At 37.0% G+C, this 22,916-nt stretch overlaps 1 protein-coding gene across 26 annotated transcripts in view; it reads right to left on the reverse strand.

Annotated features, from left to right (window-relative positions):
* The window catches only part of adgrb2 (adhesion G protein-coupled receptor B2), a 345,493-nt gene that overhangs the window by 77,971 nt on the left and 244,606 nt on the right, over positions 1–22,916 (reverse strand). For all 26 annotated transcript variants that reach the window (XM_083543184.1, XM_083543174.1, XM_083543172.1 and 23 more), the window contains one exon: positions 12,730–12,856. In XM_083543184.1, coding sequence (XP_083399310.1) covers positions 12,730–12,856 — 127 coding nt within the window. The remainder of the gene's footprint in view (positions 1–12,729; positions 12,857–22,916) is intronic.

Here is a 22,916-nt window from a genome sequence, read left to right on the forward strand (position 1 = left end):
CATGCCTGAGGGAGATTAGTCAGCAGAGCAGATCCAGAGATACCAAATGGCCTTCGTCCTTCAGAGCTTTTTAGCATGCAAGGCAGGTCGGTTCTCTGACGCAGGACACAAACGCGTGTGTGTTTTCATCTGTTTTTTGTATTACGGAGGTAATAATAACCGATATGCGTAAGTGGCTTTGGAACCGCTCGGATGTCTCTCTCGATGGCGTATGCCCAAAGCCGTTATGTCGCATCGAGGAACAGCTACACAGCAAAATTACCCTCACAGCCTCCAACTCCCATCATGCGCTATTGTGTAACCGATGAAGTGATGGCATGTCGCTAGCATGGCGAATGCTCGGATTATTGGAGGCTTCGTAGAATAAATAGAAGCTTGGCATGCTTTAAATAAAAGAGATTAGTAACGTTGGTGGAATAGCATGCGACTAGCCAGGCCATGCAGAAAATAAACAAGATTAGCTGGCAAAGCCTCCATCCATACTAAATGGCCTGACAGCAGTGGCTTAATCCTGCCCTCATGCCTGGTTTCTATTAAACATAGAGCTTAATCCGCCACTCTCGCAGCAATAGGGTCAAGATGCTTGTGCATGTCAGAAATATGGCTCCTCCGAAATCTTTCTTCAGCAGTCCATGCCTAAGATACTAGAGGTCCAAAAGGGTACCGATGGTATAGGAGTCGATAGAGTACCACCGCATTTGATTCGGAATGCAAAAAAAAATAATTCCCCAAATAATGGAAGTCCTAAATTGCCATGCATTATTCTTCCGTTTTTTTTTTCGTGATCACGACATCATTTTCTGGTGAACTCGACATAAAAGTTGTTTCCACATGATCAGTACTTAATCGTTCTGTGTTCTAGAGGCAGCATCAGACTTGCTGACCATAATTAGTGGTTATAACCGTAGGTATAGCCACTAATTATGCTGCTGATCTAGAACATGGATCTTCAACCCCGGGTCCGCGGTGGTACTCCGGGGGGTCCGCTTATTAATGTTAATATTTTTTATTGTTCAAAAAAAATAAAATAATAATCAATATTTAATTCTAATATATTTAAAGTTATAAATATAAATAAATAAATATATTTATAACTATAAATATTATAAATGAATATTTATAATTTTAATTTTTAAATATTATAATTATTACATTGAAGTTCTTAGAAATTTAAAGCTGAAGTTCATTTGAATTTATAACTGTGTACCTGATAGTAAAAGGAAAATGTATGAAAAGAAAAATGTATTAAAATAACACAACTTTGAATGACTTAATAAATTTTTTTATTTGCAAAATGTTTATGATGAATACACCTTTTTTCATTTGAAAAGATATGAAAATATTCAGACAATCATGCATGTACAACAACAACATAGTTCTAATTTTATTAAAATAATATAACCAGCGTAATATGATTGGTTTCGATTAATATCAGTGGCTTTGTTTGACACATTTTGTATTAGGGGGTCCCTGCCCCATTTATTTATCACCTATATACGTCTCTAGACCCCTGCTCTAAAACGTGCTCTAATGCCGAATAAACAGAAACATGAAGTACTAATCACGAGAAATGTTCTAGAGCCCGCATCATGGATATGCGTCCATGGACCCGCTGGCAAAAATGGTTGTGATTATTATTAATGATGCTCCCTCTAGAACATGCTCTTATGCCAAAAACACAGGAAAATTAAGTTTGCGAGAAAATGACTTTGTTGTGCCAAGACCACGAGAAAACAAGAAAGAAAAAAATATTACAATGAAAGACCTATTTTAGAACATCTGTACATAATCCTCCTTTTTTTTTTCAGTTTTTTATTCTCTATTCACTCAAGATGAAAAAAATGGTGAGCCTTTAGAGATGGAAAAGCAAATCTGCAGCATAAAGGACACATGCCTTGAGGTATTAGCAAACTGCCCAGCTACAAACAAACAGCTAACCTACAGAGTTTTTACGTTTTTTTTTCCTCTTTGCAGGCAGACAGCCCAGATTTACAAAAGCAAAAAAAACATTTCCACATTTGTCCAAAACATGCAAACTGGCAGAGTGACTATGCTAAGTTGCCTCTAGGTGTGAGTGGGAGTGTTGTTGTGCTCTGCGATGAACTGTCATACTATTTGTGTGGGAATTGTCTTGCCTTGTTCTTGGAGTAGCCAGGATGGGCTTCAGATTCATTATTCAGTAGTGGATATTGGCAGAAATACTGAAAGTCAGATTTTTTTCGATGGTTCATTTCTAGGCAAAATAAGAGGTATACCAGTTAAGCCAGACTAATACCAGCCAAACTGGGCAAAAAATACATTTATGGCATTCGTCAAATACCCTTATGAGGGGCAACTTAGAGTTATCTTATACAGCTAAGCAATTGTGGGTTAAGGGACTTGGTAGTGTTGACATTGAAACTCATGATCTTTCAATTAGAAGTCCACCATCTGGTTTATCTTGTTAATACAGCATTTGATTCAGAGTGCTAAAAAATCCCTAAATTATCAAAGTCCTAAGAGGCCATGCATTATAATATTTGTAATCCTCCTTGGTTTCTCGAGACTTGATTTTCCAACATCCAACATCTGGGTTATCTGGTAAATACTGCTGAGCAACTGAGGGTTAATAGCCTTGCTCAAGAGCCCACCATTGCAGCTTGGTAGTGCTTGAACATTAACCCATGACCTTTCAATTAGAAGTCCAATATCTGGTTTAACTTGTTAATACAGCTGAGCAATTGAGGGTTAATAGCCTTGATCAAAGGCCCACCCATGACAGCTTGGTAGTGCTGGTATTTGAACCCATGATCTTCCAATTATAAGTCCAATATCTGGTTTAATTGGTTAATACAGCTGAGAAATTGAGGGTTGTTCAAAAGCATATCAATGGCAGCTAAGTAGTGCTTTGATTAGAAGCCATGACCTTCCAATCAGACGTCTAACATCTTATCCGCTGAGCTACTTACTTCAAGGTAGCCCCCAAAACAATTAAACAAGCCAAAAACTAGACAACTATACGACACATCTAAACCACCCTACATCCAACTAGTCCAGCTGAACAAACCAAACCAGCCCAACTGCAACTAGACCAAACCAATATCTGCTAAAACAATCTAGTATAGTCTAGCCAGATAAACCAGCCTTATGCTAGAAAATTGTTCTAACATTAGTCAAGCTGGCCCGAAACCAGTTAAACCAGCCTCAGACCATCTAGACATACCCAACTACCCAAGCAGAACAGCTTCGCAAGATTAGTTAGACTTGAACGGATAGTTGAATGAATGAAAGAACAAGCCCCAAAACCATCTGCCATTTGAAACCAGCATTCCACCTAAATTTGCTGTCCAATTATTACAAACCATACATCTTGAATATTCCATCCAATGACTCTGAAAATGCAAAGGTAACCTATTTGCCAGCACTATTTACATGTATGGCATTTGGCAGATGCCCTTATCTCAAGCGACCGTTATCTCAACCGACTTAACCTTTTTGCCACCCAAGGCGAGACTACACTTCCAATCAGCCCTTTGTCTCATGTCCCCTGACCTCTGCATCGAAATCACATTCACACAATATCTCTCACAGTTCTCTTGCATAGTTATCGTCTGTGTAGATGCATTAAAACCGGTAGCAAAACAAGTTTCTGAATATCTTTCCTGCAGTTCAACACCAAGACCTCATGTTTTTTATGCTAATTACAGTGTATGAAAAGGTTCAGCACTTTGATGAAGCTAAAAAATGATGGAAAAAATCTGGTTGCATGTAGGATCTGTGCAAAGGATGCGTTCCTCGCATTGCAACGGTAAAGGTCTTTCCAGATGAACGGAGTGCTTCGCTGGCGTCGAGAGAACATTACTGATAGAGATGCACTGACCTGAATGCGGCGTGGCTAATGGAAGGAAAATGACTGGGCGCTAATGGCGCTGTTTATTGCCCGTCTCCAAATGTCACCAGGCATTCCAACAGCAGCAGCAGCAGCCAGCAAACTTAATGCTAGAGATATAGAAGAGGTGCATAATTGATCGGCACAATCTGGGAAATTTAACTTCCAGCTTTAGGTCAGTGAGACACGGACTCCTGCCAGCAAGCTAAGTCAGCCATATAGGTGGTTTCAGGCATCATGTATGCTGTAGGTTTCTGTTTAAAAGAAGCCTGTGAGCTGTGGTGGATGGGTGTCCCGTACAGGGGTATGATTCCACTCAGGTCTCAGGGGTCCCAGAATAGACCCCTTTACAACCCTGGCCAGTATGCATGAAAAAACAGTATGTATGGTTGCAATGTCAGTTGCTTTAGAAGACAAATGAGAGACAAGATGTCCTGTTCCAGAATTCTGTCATTTGACACATACATATTTCATTATTATGGTTGCAAAATTCCAGGAATTATTAGTAATAAACTTGGATTTTACAAAATTGCAGCCTATAACTGGGAACTGTTTCAATGTAGTTTAAAAAAAAAATCTTGCAGGACAATTCTGGTAAAAACAACCAGATTAAATTAATTTACTGTAGGGCTACTGAAGCCATGATCATATAATTTCTTGAATCCTGCACACAAAATAATGTAAAATAAAAAAAAATAAAAAAAATAAAGATTCTAGCTAAATGAGCTAAATAGCTTAAAAACATTTTAAAACCAAAATAAAACGTCATTGTTTTAAAATCTGTACTTATTTACATGCGTATGAATGTATGGATGGCAAAGCTAAATATTATTTATTTATTTATTTTTTTTTTGTAAATTTCCCCAAATTTCTAATTCATGCCCATAAATTCCCATGAAAACAAAACAAAAAAAAAATTCTGCTAAGTTTCCAACTTGGAATATTTCCACAAAGCCCCAGGTGAAGTTCTCACAGAAAGTTTCTGAAAATTTGCTGGGAAATTTTCAAACCCTTTGCAACCCTATTCATTATTAGTATAAGTATATCGCATTGGTTAAGACTGGTCGGATGTTCAAGCCCAAGTATCCCCAAGCTGCCACTTTTGGGCCCTTGAGCAAGGCCCTTGACCCTCTGTGCTCCAGGGGGCACTGTATCATGGCCTGCACTCTGCCCCTAGATTCCAAACATCACTGCAACATGTAAAGAATAAATTATACTGTGCTTTTTTTTCTTTCTTTTTTCTCTCACTCGTTCCCTGGAAATGGTTTCAAAGTGAATATGCAATATAATGTAACAGTGAAAGCAGATATCATAAATATGGTGGTCTTGAAAAGCCTTCAGATGCTGATATTGATTAATAATAAAAAATTTTTTTGCTATTTGCATTACTATTTTTCCATCTGGATTACACCAAATAAATGTTAATATTTGATGTTATTTTTATTTTTATATTTGGCTACGCTAAAATTTGGCCTATGCTTTTTTTTTTCCCAGCACCACCAAGCCGCCACCGGTGGGCCCATGAGTGAGCAAAGTCATAAACCCTCAACTCCTGACTTTTATAAACGCGATAATTGCAAGTGGCTCTGAATCAGCGCATCTGCCAAATGTTATAAATGTAACCAGTTCCGTTGAATCCATTAAAACCTCAATTCTGTTTTTTCACTTCCGAAAGGTAATCAGACTTCTTACTTTCCCTTGCTGCAATATAGATCAATAGAATGCAGAACTGACTTTGCAAGAACCTTTCTTAGAAAAATCAAATAGGCAATGGTTCGCTGGTCCATGAACATTGAGATCATTTGTTTTTTTCTTTTGTACTGTAAAATTATAAAAAAAAAAAAATTTGATCACAATGTAAAATATTTTAAATACGCCTCATTTATAATTTATTCCTGTCTTGTATTTTGACTTATTTGAGTCTTGAACAACCTGGCTGTAAAAATAACTGATGAGGCATCAGCGCTGAATCCATGAGTGGCAACACGTTGGCATCACTCCAAAAAGTTCATATGGATCACTAAGTGCTTTTCGAAAGCAACAAGAAAGTGACAGGAAATAAACGTCCCACAAACGTGAGATCCTTATAAAGTAATGCCGTACACAAAATCTTCACAGACTCATTGCTGAAAAAACCCCACCCTTAACCGGCCCACCACACCCTGCCCCACCCAAATTAGGTTTTTCTAGATTTTCAGCAATCTCTGAATATGTTGCTCTAGTTTGTATTATGGTATTTTTATTTGTGCAAACAGCTCCTACATGGACATTTTCTCAGGTAAGACAAGTTTTCTTCCATGTTTCCAGAGGCTTTTACTTCTCACATATACATTAAAGAACAATTAAATTTTATCTTTGCATTTCCCAGGTGGTTAAGAATCAAATCAAATTTATTTATACAGAGTACGGCATGTAGTGGAAAGTCCCTTTGTCTTTTTTTTTATGTGCTAAAAAAAACAATAAAAATCAGTTTTCTTCTTTTCCTGCATTTAAAGGTAATGAAGGCGTCATTATTCATATTTTGTTTTTTTAATTGAGGGGAAAAAAGTGAACGCAACATAGAGGGACCTTTAGCTTAGCATTTTTCAGAGAGCGCATAATAGGTGCAGAGAAAATCAGTGGTGCTGTTTGATTCTGGACCAGACTTGCTTTGAAAGCTCTCTCTCTCTCTCTCTCTCTCTCTCTCTCTCTCTCTCTCTCTCTCTCTCTCTCTCTCTCTCTCTCTCTCTCACACACTCCCTCTGAGTCAGCAAAGCTTTACCGCGTAGCCATATTGTTTTATTCCCGCCTCTCTACGGCTTCTCGGTTCATACATGCAATAATAATTCATTGTTTTACTCAATAAGCTCTGGAATTGAGGCCTCTCTGTCACCATTCACACCGAGCACATCACTTAGATAAGTGCATAATTGCGAGTGTTTGTCAATCGTAAACGAGCGTGCCAAGACATTCACACCCACGTGTTCATTTACTAAACGCTGTCCAAGAATGAAGACGTTTTCTCCTCCCAGCCAGTAGAGGTCACTCTCACAGGAATACTAGTGTGGACATGAACACTTTTTTTTTTTGCCTTTGAAAATATCAACTGTCTATTGGCTGTATATAAATGTTGACGTTTCCAGTGTTTGAAAAAGTTCCCGGTGACAAATCGTTTTAATACTAAAAGATTCGTATAATCCTAGCCTACATTCGGTAGTCTTTGATCGCTGGTTTGACACCGATTAATGGCCGCTGCAATAAAAAAAATTTTCTCTGTTGAAATTCTGGAAGTTTTCAGACTCCGAAGATTTCAGACTCTTCGTGTGACTTCTCCTACGACGACAATCAAACTAGGAGCGCTGAACCCAATGGCGCTATTATTAGCGGGAAAGCTTTGAACCACCGCAGAGAAAATGTTGAAATGAGCTCAGCAAGAAGACAGTTTTTGTATGATGTTTATTTTTTCAATAAAAAAAAATTGACTAGACATTGTAGCCTTAGATTATCAACTAAATTTTGCCTGATATTTACTTGCTATTTGTTTTGTTTATTTGTCTCCTGGGATTTTTAGACACAACAATGTCTAGAGTCTACACAAAATGGTACAAAAAAACATAGCATTAGTGATGGGTCCGTGTGGTAGAAATGCCTTGCTGATATATATATATATATATATATATATATATATATATATATATATATATATATATATATATAATGGCCATATTGGGGCACACTGCTAGGAAGGAGATAATTTAGGAGAACCAGGAAGGAGGTAACTTGAATCACCACTCTGTACAACCGTGGTAAGCAGAAAAGCTTCTCGAAATGCATCAAACTTTGACCCTTGTGGTTTACAGGCTATAATGGAGGAAGACCATCCTAGAAACCTTTACTATAAAGAATCCGAGATTATCATGGGCACAGATTTCTTTAAACCGTCCAGTCGAAACTAATGATATTCTAAGAATCCTGTTCCTGGGAACCTCATGAGGTCACATTTCAAATAATTCGCCAAGCCAAAGCATGAGTATAAGATTTTTGTCTACTTTTTGAACATCCAATTCCACATTTAGACCTTATTTGCTTTTATAATAACCTCCACTTTTCTGGAAAGACGTTCCACTATGTTTTGGAGTTTGCTTTTTGTGCTCAATCAGCTACAAGGGTGGTTCATGAGGAGGCATAGGGTGCAGTCAGTGTTCCAAACAAACAAAAGGAAACACAAAAAATAACCTATAGAACACATTAGTCAAATCGATCACAGGTGCACGATCCTTACCACTTCCCTGGCTCCGCCCTCCATTTACAAACCATGCCCACTGATGCCACAGCTTCATTCATTGTAGCATTGTAATTAGACAAAATGTTACCAAAGGGAATCTTTTTTTTTTTTGGATAGAGCCAACAAATATATATATATATTTTTTTCCGTTCTCCTCTGACGGTCTGTTCTGTTTATTGGCAACCCATTAGAAACTCCAGCTGCACGTCACTGACTAGCCAGAGCAGTGCGGATGTGGATAATAAAAAAAAGAGCACATTGTGATCACTCATGTCTAGACAGCTCATGCAGGCTTCACTGGATTTCTCTCCGTGAATGAGGCTTGGCACTGGGTTTGACTGGACAAGCTGACAGACGCTGTATCGATACAGACGGCTAATATACAGATATGGAAACATTCAAACGTGTCCAATTTAAACTTACAGATAAAAAGAAAAGAAGATTAGGAGAATGTGATATAGAGAGTTCACGACCCCTTAGGCGCTACCTGGAAACGTATTTTTAGAATTGACAGTGGAATAGATATGACTGTGGTCATTGTGTGGTTGTTTGGTGCATTAAAAGAGCTTCACTACAAAACTGATGTTCTGAAACTTTTGCAGTTTATTGTATGCAAGAATTGATAGTCTTTAAAAAAACATTACAGAATTACACAATAGTGTGGCAATAAATCAAGCTGTGGCAGCAGAGGTGTGGTCAAATGCCCAGGTTATGAATGCAGGGTGGATCCAGGGGAAGTGAGTCGTAAGGATCAAGCACCTGTGATGAATTTTTGTCTAATGAGGGTTTTTTGTTTCAGTAAATAGTAAAAAAAATAAAGAAGAGAGAGAGAGAGAAAGAGAGAAAAATTTATGAATGGATGGATGGATGGATGGATGGACTCATGGAAAGATGTGTGGATTTTCCTTTCCCAAACCCTCAAATACTCTTATCCAAAGCTATTAAATTAAATTAAAGGTTATATTTTTAGGGTCATGGGTGAATTATCTGCTTTTATCTTGAATCTGTCTTAATGCCAGTTTGAAGCTCTGGTCTGGACCTTGACCTCCTTGATCTTTGCTAGTCCTGGCCCTGAACTTGACTACGTCTATCCTTTTTAAGCTTGGCACTTATCCGTTAAAGTCTAGCCTGAATAATTGCCATTGCCATTGTCATGACGTCAAACGCTATGGCATTTCCTCTAACATGAACGTCCTACTTCTACCACTTCACTAGAAAGAATTTTAAACAGCTACCTCAAAGTTTTGACTGCTGCTCTTCCTCACGGTGTTGAAAACGGACATGAACAGGAATCAATTCGCTGCCTTACAGGGACGTTTAACAAACACATAGTCTGTTCTTTTGTCTGAGAAGATGTTCCACTAGATTTTGGAGTGTACTTAGAGATTTAACTTGGAGATTTAAAAAGAAGACTGTACAAGACTATTATGGACATCACTCATAATCCGGTGTTTGTATTGTTTTTATGATTTAGAATCACACTCATGGTGTGACCAACATAAGGATGGATTCCCCTTTTGAGTTTGGTTCCTCTTAAGTTTCCTCTTTCTTCCTCATACCATCTAAGGAAGCGTTTTCTTGCCACATTCGCCCCCAGGTCACCCCAGGCTTGCTCAAATACACATATTTATTAAATTCCTTCGTTCTGTAAAGCTGCTTTGAGACAATTGTAAAAAATGCTCTAGAAATAAACTCGGATTGGATTGAATAAAGCAGATCTTCATGGAACTGGATTTGTACACAAAAACGTTGCCATGTTGGAACAGATTTATGTCTCCTAGTTCAAGTGAAAGGGAAAATCCAAAGCTTCTAAGGACAATTGTGTTCCTATATTCTATAAAAAAAAAACTCAAATCAGCCCTGATTTCTGCAGGAATTGTACGACTTCCTGAAAAGTACGACTTTTTGTGATAAGAACAACAGGCACATGTGTGTGTGATGGGGCGTTCTGACTCGAAGTGTTCTTATCTGTCTGGCTGAGATCACCAGGAGCGACACCGACATTAGCCAGCTGTGTGTGGTCCAGTTTCTGTGTGACTACCGGATTTACAATCAGCCTCTCCCACATCTTTCAATCCTCGCGGCCATTTTCCATCTCCCAGCATCCCTTTCCCCCTGCTGTGCATATCACTCACTCTAATGTGGTGCTTTCAGAGAGAGCACAAAAAAAAGAACACTAGACAAAAGTGGGTCAGCCACGACATCCTGCCCATCCCGACTAATGGCATGTGGAAGAGGAAATCAGAGACACACCATATGGTGGGTGGTCCATCACATGGCAGATGGTCAATACAACCAAATGTACAATTACTCAGGAACGATAAAGGGCATAGCGACGGGGCCATTTGTAGGTTTTGCTAATTATAGTACACGTGACAAATACGTGTCAAATTTCCGAACGATCGGTCTGATAATCAATACACACTTGGGATTCCCTGATATTTACAATTCGCATGTGACCGGTGGAATTATAATCCATATCACACATTCAATTCCTGTAGCTTTGTTTTAGTTTGAATAAATAAAATAAAAATAAAATTCAAATAAAATGAATAAATACAAGTTTATTAATAAGTATTATTAATTAAAAAAAGATACCATATTAATTTTTAATATTGTCAATAATTATAAACATCATTGTGCAACATTAATTAAAGTGTAGTTTGAATATGTAAAAAAAAAGACAATTTGTATATTATTATATAGTTTTATTATTATTATTATTATTGATATTATTATTGTTATATATTTTTTTATATATTTTATTAATATACTATATAAAAAATTTTGTTTTCAATTTTATATTGTTTTTAGATTTTATTTCTATTGTTATTGTTATTATTAATATTATTATTATTATTATTATTATTATTATTATTATATATTTTTTGTATGTAAAAAAATGTATATGTACATGTATATGTACAATGCTAATTGGTTGCAAAACAATAAGTGTGCAATAACAGTACAATTATATCTATCTTTCTGTTTGTCTATCTATCCATCTATCTTCTACCAAATAATTGTCTCTCCTTTTTTTTATTAAAATCATTGTGCTAGTAAAAAAAAGAATAATTCCCTATTAACAAGACCAGTTGAAAAATTGGGCCCTCAACAAATGCGCCACGTCGCCTGTGAGACGCGAAGGCCGTGAGTCCTTTGAGATGCAAAGTGCGTTAAACAAAGGTGCGCGTCAAAACCGGAGTCTCGTTGCCCGTCTAACGCCCACGCGCATTCCACTCCGTCAAAAAGAAATGACAAAAATTAAAATCTCTCAAGTGCATACTGCTGCATAGCGTTGATGAGTTTGACGGTGACATCCGCACACCCCTTCAGCGGCTCTGACAGCGTAATAACAAACGAACAGCGTAATAAATGCGGTGTTTAGTTAAAAATTTTGGGCCAGATAACATTTAAGGAAGACAGATTTTTGCAGGAAATAGATGAATTTATCAAATGAGGCAATGTGCAAAACACAGATGTAGAGTAAGGGGTTGTAGAAGAGATATATAGTAGTGATGGGAAGATGGGATCAATTTAATAACTTGATTCATTGAATCTCGCTCATGACAATGAACAAATATTTATTTTGTCATTTTGTTCTGTTAATCACCTTCATAGCGTCTGTGAGTCACTTGATAAAAGAACGAATGACACGAGTGTAAAGATAAACCACTCAAGTTTCCTGTACACAACCTACATAGATTTTGCGATTCCTTGCTCATGCGAATCCAGTAGAAAATGAACAAATCACTCTTTGAGATGACTCGTGCTTCTGAATCACATCAAAGACTCGTTCAAAATGAACGAATCGTTCACGACCGGTCAGTCAATAATATGTGGTGGATATAAAACACGTTTCTATGGAAAAAAGACAGTAAATGAGTGGAAGAAGGTACTTTGGAGACCAATTCTGACATTTTTGGATCTAACAGAAAAACTTTTATAAGATGGAGAACAGAACAAGATGTTAGCTGACTGAATCACCCCAACAATCAAACATGGAGGCGGAAGCTTAATAGTTGGTCTGGAGTAGGAAAGATATTCCAAGAAGTGAAAGTTACCAACATGGCAACCGCTCCATACTTCAACATACACCATATAATTCCGTCTGGATTTCCCCCAGACAATGAGCTGAAGCTCTGTTAGCATTATTTAGAGAGCAAAACATCATCTGGAGTGTTATCTATCATAGAACGACCTGCCCAGTTACAGCACCTAAATCCTATTGAACTGCCCTGGGATGAACTGGAGCGTAAACAAATCTCCAACTTGAGAGGGAACGTCTTTGACAAGTTTTCCAAGAGGCACAGCAAAGAATTTCAGCTGAATCCTTCGAGATGCCAAAATTGTTTAAAACAGTTAGTGACATGCAGTTCTTCATGCTTTGATTTTTTTGTGTTCAAAATTAACATGCATGTGTCTCTCAAAAAAACGATTAAAGACTAGGATTTTTGTTTATGTTGTTTAGCTGTGTGTGTGTGTGTGTGTGTGTGTGTGTGTGTGTGTGTGTGTGTGTGTGTGTGTGTGTGTGTGTGTGTGTGCGTGTGTCTGTGTTTGTGAGGTGATAATGTTAAGGTGTGAAGGTGACACTCACCGGGTCTTTGGCTTTCTGTGCCAACACAGCGAAGGTGGAAATCTTGCTGCAGAGGCATTTAGTGTGAAGCGGCGGAGACGGGATCGTTTTGCAGCCTTCGGCGTCCCAGTTTTCCTCGCCGGTCTCGCTATGGATAGAGCAAACACACAAACGCAAATGAGCGAGAGAGGAAAAGACAGAGAGAGGGGGATACTATAAAGAAAGACTATGAACTAACCGCGGTGACGAGGAATCGATCGGTGTGCGGAGAATCAGTGTATCTGAATGACAGATGCTTAGCATTCCATTTATTTTGCTTTCACTTGCTACACTCACTATCTTTATACACCGCATGCTTTTTTAATGAAAGAAAACATAAATCTGTAAAACATCGCCTCAGAAACTCCATAATCTGTCCATTAGACCCATATGTGTTACCAGACTGACTGACATTTTAGCTAACAATTGAGAGATTAGCGATAAAGCTGCCATTATTCAGCCTTCATTTCATATTCCTAACCTTTCTTAACACATTAGCATTTAACTAGTGTCTATTTTGGTGTGTTATTGCTAGCGAACTTTTGAGAGATTACCCTTTAAGATGTTATTTATTAGTATTATCCCATAGCTTAATCCTAAATCTTAAATCCTCTGAAATAATCTAGATACTAGCATTCCACTAGCTTCGATTAATAGACTATCTGCCATTCTGGCTAAGAATTGAGAGATTAGCAGTGAAGCTGCTGACCTTAAGCTTTATATATATATATATATATATATATATATATATATATATATATATATATATATATATATATATATATATATATATATATATATGCTAGCTAGATATTAGCATTCAAACCATTTTTTGTTAACAGGCTAGCCGACATTTTAGCTAACATCTAATAGATTAGCAACAAGGCTGCTCTCATTCAGCATTATTTTTATTCCAATATTATCATTCGAGTCATTATAATCATGCTAGCTAATAAGGGATTGGGGATTCTTTGAGCTAATCTCTCATGTAGTTTGTATTAATAGAAATTGTTACATGCTAGATAACATTTCAGAAGTTAGCAACACATATGATGATCACTCTGCTTACACAAATAAATTGAATGCTAATATTTACATAGCAGTGGACAGATTAGGAATTAGAAAGAATCAAACTTCTAGCTAACACCCGAGGGACTAGTGATAGAGCGGTCATTATTTACCTTCAGAATATTCCGAATCTTTCAGATGCTGGCTAATATTAGCATTTAACTCATGTTAAATTATCTGAATTAACTGGAGTTAAAATCATTCTAGCTAACCTTTAAGATAAGGAGTAAAGCTTTAAATAGTTTGCCCTAATATTTTAAGTGTTATCTAGATACTAGCATTCATTATGTTTGCATTAACTCATCAAATGTTTAGTGAAATTAGCAACACATGATATATATCTAAAATACCAAGGACTTATTAGCATTAAATTCATTTGTGTTATCAGACTAACCAAAATTAAAGCTACTTTCTGTTATATGTATAAAACATAAGATATTGATTCGATATTGATATATATATCAATAAGATATTGATATATATATATATATATATATATATATATATATATATATATATATATATATATATATATATATATATTTTTTTTTTTTTTTTATTAATTTATTTATTCATAATTTTTCACAGGTTAGCTTGATATTAGCATTCAACGTCATGCTAGCTTACACTTTATTAGCAAAGAGATTAGCAAAAAAAGCTGCCCATATTTATTTATTCATAATCTTTCACAGGTTAGCTTGATATTAGCATTCAACTTCATGCTCCATATAATGGACAGCTGCTTAAAGTTAGCAGTCGTTTAGTTTGTATTCATTTTCAGATTCTTGCTATTTTAGAGCTAAGCAATAAATATGATGCTACTTAGAATGATTTGATTCTAGATTTGTCAAATTCTAGCTGATGTGTGAGAGATTAGCGATAAAGCTGTTGTACTTGTTCACTTAGCAACTCTGAAGAACTTTTTTTAATCATCGGAAAACATGAAATAGATATATGACCATTTTTGGTAGCATTATTTCCATATCTGTCAGATTCTGTATTCTGTTAGTTTGCATAGCATAGATACACTATTTAGGCAAAAGTATTTGGACACATGCCATTTCCAGCCATATGAGGCTCTTCACCAAACTGTTACCACAACATCAGAGGCACACAATTGTATAGGACGTCTTTGGGTGCGCTAGCATGAAATCTTTCCTTTATTTGAACTCGAAGACCCAAACAATGTTCCAGCATGACACAATGTAAACAAAGTGAGCTCCATGAAGATATGCTTTACATGGGTTGGACTGGAAGGTCTTGATTGGCCTCTTATAGAGCCGTATAAACCCAATAAACCTCCATCAGTACCCGAAATTTACTAACATGCTTGTGTCTGAACAAGCACAAATCTCTACCGGTGCACTCTAAAATCTAGTGGAACATCTTTCCAGAAGAGTGGAGGTTCTTATAAGATCAGTTTGGAATGGGATTTTCTATATTACACAATGTTACTTGTATTTTGGCGCTCAATGCTATTCTGAATTAAAGGGGCAATAATGTTCAATTTTATACAGACAAAAAAAGATTTAATTTATTTATTTAATTAATTTTTTTCCATGTATTTATTGAGTGCATGTTAATAAAAATAAATAAATACATTTAATTTAAGTATAAGTGAAAGTATAAGTGTCTAGTGAATATACTGAAATAACAAAGCCTTATGAAACTGAAAAAAAAAGTCACAATTACTATTATTGCAAAAAAATTATAAAAATAATAAAATGAAATACAATAATTAATTCATTAATTAATTATATTAGAATTTACTCCTTGTAGTAATACTTCATGGTAGCACAATTCATTGCAGTGGATTGTGCAGTGTTTCCAGGTCCTACTTAAAACAATGAAAAAAATCTAAAAAACATTTTAAGTACTTTTGTAAAATAGAGGACAAATATTTACTGCATAATGTTTTTATTTCAAAAGGTTTCTGTTTGTAGTCACCAACAAAAATAAACCCTGTCCCTGGTCCAGACAAAACCCCCTCTGAATTTTTACATCCTGTCTTTTTTCCCAGGATAATTTACATTTCAGCTCCTGTTTATCACCTGCATTAGTCTCCATTTAGCGCTGTCTCATTCTTTCTCCCTCTCATTCACATTATTATTGGCCAGCTCGGACTCCCCTCTCCCCACTTAATGAGTTTGAAGCCCGTTATTGGAAAGTTTGAAGTTCAGAGCAATGATGAACATTCAGCGCTTTTAATTAGCGGGTCTAATTCCCAGTAACCTCGCGGCAGGCATGCTTATGCCCACTTGTTCTAGCAGGCGGCATGGAAGAGACTGCACTTATCAAATGGACATGTGCCTATTAATACTAATTTACTAATTAATTGCAGCGGAAGCATGATGAAGAAGCATTTAACGAAGGGGGAGAAAAAAAAGTGTTTTGTTCCGAAAGCATCACAATGGTGAGTTCATTATCTCAGCTAGACTGCTGCAAGTCTGTTAAAAACAAAGTGTTAGAAATTTTTGAATATAAGCATTTTAATGGGAATAAAGCGGCTGAGTGTGTACTGGTGTGTACTGTGGGACCGTTGTCATTGTGCGTCAGCCATTTTGGAGGGCCATCAGGGCCAGAATCATTTACAGACTTATGTTTTAATTTAATTTTGTCTATAAATATATCAAATATCTGCCAATAGGCTGTTACTTTTTTATGTATATAGATAGCATGTTTTATTAGTATAAAATCCCCAAAGCTTGAAGCTGTCTCTTTCACCAATCAGACTGCGATGTGGCCACACGTCCACATTTCCACGATCTTTGATTGGATGGACAGCAAGCTAATCAGACTCGTGACCCGCACGTGTAGCCAAAGTACGAATATATTCGTGTAGATTTAATAGGTGTTTTTTTTTTATTTTTTTTATCATTCCACATCATTCCACAAATCGATTTGGGAACAGATCTACTTACAAGGACATTTACAAAATGACATTTTCAGGGAAAGCGGGACATCGTGATGAAAGCTTCCTCATGAACTATTTACACTTTTGCGTTTTCTTTCCCGTCGAATATTCACAAAAAACACACATTTGACCTCCGTTTCGAATCCGCAGGAAAACCGTAAGGTACAGAAAAACACACGGACAATTTTACGACTATTTATACGCTTCTGCTAGAGATGATGTATGCGGGCGGTGCTGCTGTGGCTCCAGTGAAAGGAGACTTGTAGTATTGTGATCATTGGGTTTCTCACTTTATACCATTCATTCTTGCCGTACGAGATTCCTGTGTGCTCTGTTCTACTGCGTTTCTCTATAATATTGATGCTTTCTATAGCCGTGGCGTACAGTTCATAATGACTGTATTAAGAGGTGGATCGATTTACGGCACCATTAAAAGATGGATGTCCTCAGTCATGTGACCTTTATGTGTAGAGGATTCGTGGGTGAAGGATTCATTGTGCTGTGAGCGAATAAATAAAAGTTATTCGATTTAGTGATTTGGGTTTCTTAAGAAATTATTGCAAAGAAAGTATTTCTGTCAAGGTCACAGTGGTGGAAAAAAGAAAAGAAGACCTAAGAGGAAGCTCTCAGACTTATCAGAGTGTTTGAGTTTGAATCAAAGAATGCAGTGTTTGCTTCGTTTGTTAATCGGTTCGGTTTCATACGCCGTACATTTGCACAATTACAGTGCATCAAAAAAACAACAATTTGAGGGACAGACAGTGCTGAAGATGTACTGATAAATAATGAATTAATTAATTGGTTATTTTAACAATTAATTCTGCATATTGTGCTGGATTTAGGGGGGGGGGCACAATATGCAGGCTTACATCTCCATATTTGTTCACGCGCAAAATGGAGATGTAAGCATTTTTAGATGTTTCAGTGTGGATGAGCAACTTTTGGGAAACGATTGAAAACCTGATATAGAGCTCCAACCCTATTAAACATATTTAGAAAGAATTGGAACGCTGACTGCACTCCAGACCTCCTTACCTTCTCACCCTACATAAATACCTGACACTTTACAACGAGCCTTTTGGCTAGTGAAAGATCTTCCCAAAATCTTATGGTTTACACTTTTTTTCCCATGTAGTTGATGTATTGGAAATTCTATATTATTCCATAATTTAGACTTCTTCAAGGTTTGGTGTTTATTTGCTTCTTCTTCATTTTTTTCTTTTTTTTTCTTTTTTTTAATGCAATATCCCAGAATGCAACACTGCTATTGATTCTTGACTAATATATTTTACCCTCTGGTGTTTTATTACTTACATATTCCCCACTCCTACTTACTTCCTGTTCCGTTCTTAGATACGACTCCTGACTCATCGCTTTTGACTTCATGGATCAGATTTTTTATTGCAAACTGCATTGTACAAATTATTTTTTTATTTACGTTTGTTTTTATATAAATATGACTCCGGATCGATCACATGCAAAGGATATTTGGAGTAAAATCAGTAATATGATCTGCTGCAACGAAGTTCCCCTGCATCTGTCTTTCATGAGGTCTCTAAAGTGTCAAAGTGACTGTAACGTTTCTGGAAAGATTTCTGGAAACTTTCTATGGGAACTTCATCTGTGAATATGTATAAATACCAGCAATTTCTGGAAATTTACAGCAATTAATTAGAAATTTAGAAATATAAATATAATATTTAGAAAATATGAACTATATCATGTACAAAAAAATATATAAACATTGTGGAAAGGGGTGGAAAATTTCCAGAAACTTTTCACAATCTTTTTATTGGAAGTTCATGTGTGGAATTTTGAAATATATTGAAAAAATTGAAAATGTCCTAGAAATGTTTGGGGAATTTATGGCGATCAATTAGAAATTTGGAGAAAATTAGATAAAGTGTATCATATACAAACAAACGTTTTGTTTAGCCATTTAACATTAGCTAACCTGGAAAATTTCTGGGAAGTTTCTGGTGAGTTTGAAAAATATTCTAAGTTGGAAACTTCTCAGTTTGTATTTTTTTATATACAGTAAATTCCCATAAAAAACTGGTATCATATACAAACATAAATATAAACATTTACAAATATTCCAAGTTTTGCATGACTGAATGGGAATTAATTAGATATTTGGGGAAATGTATATAAACTATAAATATACAAATAAAAACATTAGCCGTGCAGTAAGTGTGCTTTGGTCATGTAATTGATGAGTTGTCAGGGTAGAAGCTTATTTTTCCAGTACATTTAAACAGTTCACTTTTAAAGGCTGACAAGCAATTTAGTAAATTCCCAGTTTATTCCCTTTATTTCAGATGGAAAGTTTCCTGTCTGATCTCAAAATCTTCAGCAGATCGGAACCCCCCCGAACAATAGAGCAATATTATCCGTTTTCGACATGCGCTAAAGCGATGTTAAATGTACCATGAGAGGCTTTTCTGCCTAACACTTTTCACTTGTTTTGAATATTGCACAATATTACATTAACATTCTGTCTCTAAGTGGTTATAAACAAGCACAGCTCTTATTCTAAGAGGCGTGAATGCGGCCGGAGTGTTACATAAGTCAGAAAATGACAAAAAAAAAAAAGACAAGGGGCCGTTTTCTTCCTTCTGTTTGGGTGGCCATTATACCGTGAAGCCTGCTGTATGTGGGCTGTTCACCGTTCTTGACATTTTGGTAATTAAAAAGATAGCACTGCAGGAAAAAAGGGTTGGGGGGGGTGGTGGGGGGTGGCTGTGTTTTACTTAGTTCTACCTCCCCCACACATGCATTAGCCTATAGACCTTGTGACATTTTATATGAAGAAATAATGCATGTACTGGATACTATAAAGATCCTCATTCCATTTTTAATGGGAATAATATGGCAAACTTATGGTGAAGATTTAAACTTTATGGATAAAACTTTGTGGACACCTGGCTATAAGATTTGTATGTGCTTTTTGAGCAGTAACCGTCCCACTCAGAACTTCCAGAGGTGTACAAATACAAAAAAAATTTATAAGGCGTGACTTTTAGTTCAACCCGAACCAGATCCAACCAATCCACAAGGCTAGTCACAAAAATCGTTTGCAAGAAGTGTTTGTATTCGATCTTCTTCTTTCGGCTACTCCCATTAAGGGGCGCCACAATGGATCATCCGTCTCCATACCCCTTTGTTCTCTACATCTGCCTCTTTCACCCCAACTACCTGCATGTCTTCCCTCACCACATCCATAAACCGCCTCCGTGGTCTTCCTCTTTTCCTCCTTCCAAGTGGCTCCATCCTCAGCATTCTACTAATTCTAATCCTGTCCATCTTCGTCAGTCCCAACAAAAACCTCAACATCTTCAGCTCTGCTACCTCCAGCTCCATCTCCTGTCTTTTACTTAATGCCACTGTCTCTAAACCAAACAACATCTCAGGTCTCAGATCTCTTCTATCACAAATCACTCCTGCTATCACTCTTCTCCACCCACTCCACCCTGCCTGCACTCTTTTCTTCACTTCTCTAACACACTCTTAATTACTTAGCACAAAAGTAAAATAAAAGTAAAGGGATGCACATAAAGTCTTTTGAATGTAGGTTGTTCTGCCTAGATGAATGAGTGACAGTCCACCACACAGAGGAGCCCACTGGCTCACCATCCACCAAACAAAAGTTTTATTCTTAGAGCTTGCAGATCGTTGGCGAAGATGAATTTGATGAGTTTTAATATGGGGCCGTTACAACATTTAGTCTCCAATGTTATTAGAGGCTCCACTATTCCGCAACTTCACTATTATACACTTTACAGTTCGATAGGGTTCTTGAGCTCTAAAGCTGGAGATCTTCCACTTCAACCAATATTAACCATATCATCATGGAGCTGACTTTGTGCATAATGGTATTGCCATGCTGGGTCTAGTCGTTCAATTCAAGGGAACATTTCATGCTACTGCATTTTAAGACACCATATACAATTGTGTGTCTCCAATTTTAGAGGAACGGTTTTGCAGAGAACCTTATATGGCTGGAAAAGTCCGGTGGCAGCCACCCTTTTGAAGCAGTTAAGGGTGTTTAGGGTCCTAGCAGATGCAGTTTGGCACTGCTGCACTGTATTTAAACTCAACCTTCCAATACGATTTCCAACAACCACTTGAGCCTGGATGCCAGTAAACAAAAACACCTATGTATCTCTTGTCTCCTTTAGCATTCGTGGACCATCCTGACTATATAGCGACTTCAAATCTGAAGGTTGTGAGTTTAAATCCCAGCCACACCAAGCTGCCACTTCTGGGCCCCCGAGCAAGGCCCATAATCCCAGTTATATATATGAGATAAGTAAAAGTCACTTTTCCAATAAGGCTGTAAATGGTGTCTACAGATCAACAATGATGTAAATGGGTGCAAAAGGATACATGAAATCAACCCTAGGATGCTGAAACACCATCTCAGTTTGAACTAAAATGAGTAAATTACTAAATGTAATGAATGACTTTTATCCTTTAATCCTGACCTGGTGCACAGACCGGTTTATAAAGTAGACTTGACTGGAAAGACGGATTTTTTCTTTCATTCGTCTCTGCGGTAAGTCCAGGTGACCAGACGACTGCACTTCATTACCTACTAGATGTGGAGATGGAGGAAACCAGATGAAGTGGAAAAGGGTAAAACTGGTTTACTGAACTACAATTACATTTCCAAGGAAATGCCAATATGCAGCATTTCACAAATCCAGATCCCTATTAGGATCCAGATCCCTGTTAGACCTTAGCATAGGAATATTCAAGAAAGAAACCTGGTAATGCATCAGAAATGAGAACAAATCCTCTTGTGGGAAACACTGGATGGTGGGATCATTTATCATTAGCCTCTGCAAGCGTATCCTTTAAAGTCTCGCTGTGTGGAACGGTATTCATTATGAGTACATTGTGTCCTTGTATGATCCACGATCATTCTTTATGATTACAGTAGGGACAATACGACAACACATTAGTGAGACTAATGAAATTTGAAACTTTGAACAATCTAAATTCTGTGCAAAATGCATGGTTCTGGTTTTTCTCATGGATTTTGAACTCTTGGCTCCTTGTCCTGGCTCCTTAAGTTTTTTGAGCAAGTTTGAGCAAAACTGAGGCCGATGCGTGTGATGTTGCCATCGTTAGTCCGGATTGAGCAGCAGATTACTAGTGATCTAGTTTAGTTTAGATCTAAACGCGTGACATATTCTACAGAGATTAGCAAATTCCACCAGTGTTTACCCAGGATTATGGACATCAGACAGATACACCAGCACACAAAAAAGAATTCAAGAAAGACAAAAATCAAGGTTGGGGTTGTGTAGGATGTCTTCGGATCTGGTAGTATGGAATTTACCCTTCACTTGAACTAGCAGACCCAAACCTGTTTCTGCCCCTGTGCACAAAGCCAGCTCCATGAAGATATGCGTTGAAGTGGAGGATCTTGAGTGACCTGCTATAGAGCGCTGACCTTAACCCCATATTGATCATTTTTGAATTAAAACTGTCTGAACCCCAGACCACCTGACCTACATCAGAACCTGGTCGAGTAAGCAAATCCTCCACAAACACACTCTAAAACCTAGTGGAACATCTTCTCAGAAGAGTGGAGGTCATTATAAGATCTAATAGAGACTGAAAGTGGGATAGGATCTGGCTGGCATCATGGGTAAAACATGCTGTAACCTAAAAATGCCGAACCGTATGTTGGTAAAGAGTAGCTACACCAAGCGCCAATCAAAACGAGTTCACAACAGAGCTGATCGGCGGCTTGAGCAGTAACGTTTTAATTCATAAATAAAAATAAATGATTTTGCAAAATGTAGTCGAGTAAAAAGTCAAATATTTGACTTTGAAATGAAGTGAAGATAAAGTCGAAGTATACTTAAATGAAAATAGTTCAGAAAAAGTACGGAATCGCGAAAAAGCTACTTCAGTACTTTGTTACTGTCCACCATTCTTCATTAAACAGGTGGAGAATATATTGTTTATATTGAGACACCAAGAGATGAATGAGTAAATCCAAAAAAAAAAAAATATATATACAGTATATTTCTATTTATTAGATTTTCTTTTCTTCAAACATAGCTTCGAACGCACAAAGCGCTGCGAAATGCCAAGGCAGTCGTTTTTCACACTTGTGTATGCAAGGCCGACTCCAATATTCAATTAGGCCATGCTGTGATAGGCATAATGA

The sequence above is a fragment of the Silurus aristotelis genome (genome assembly GCF_946808225.1).
Source record: "Silurus aristotelis genome assembly, chromosome: 6".
Classification (NCBI taxonomy): domain Eukaryota; kingdom Metazoa; phylum Chordata; class Actinopteri; order Siluriformes; family Siluridae; genus Silurus; species Silurus aristotelis.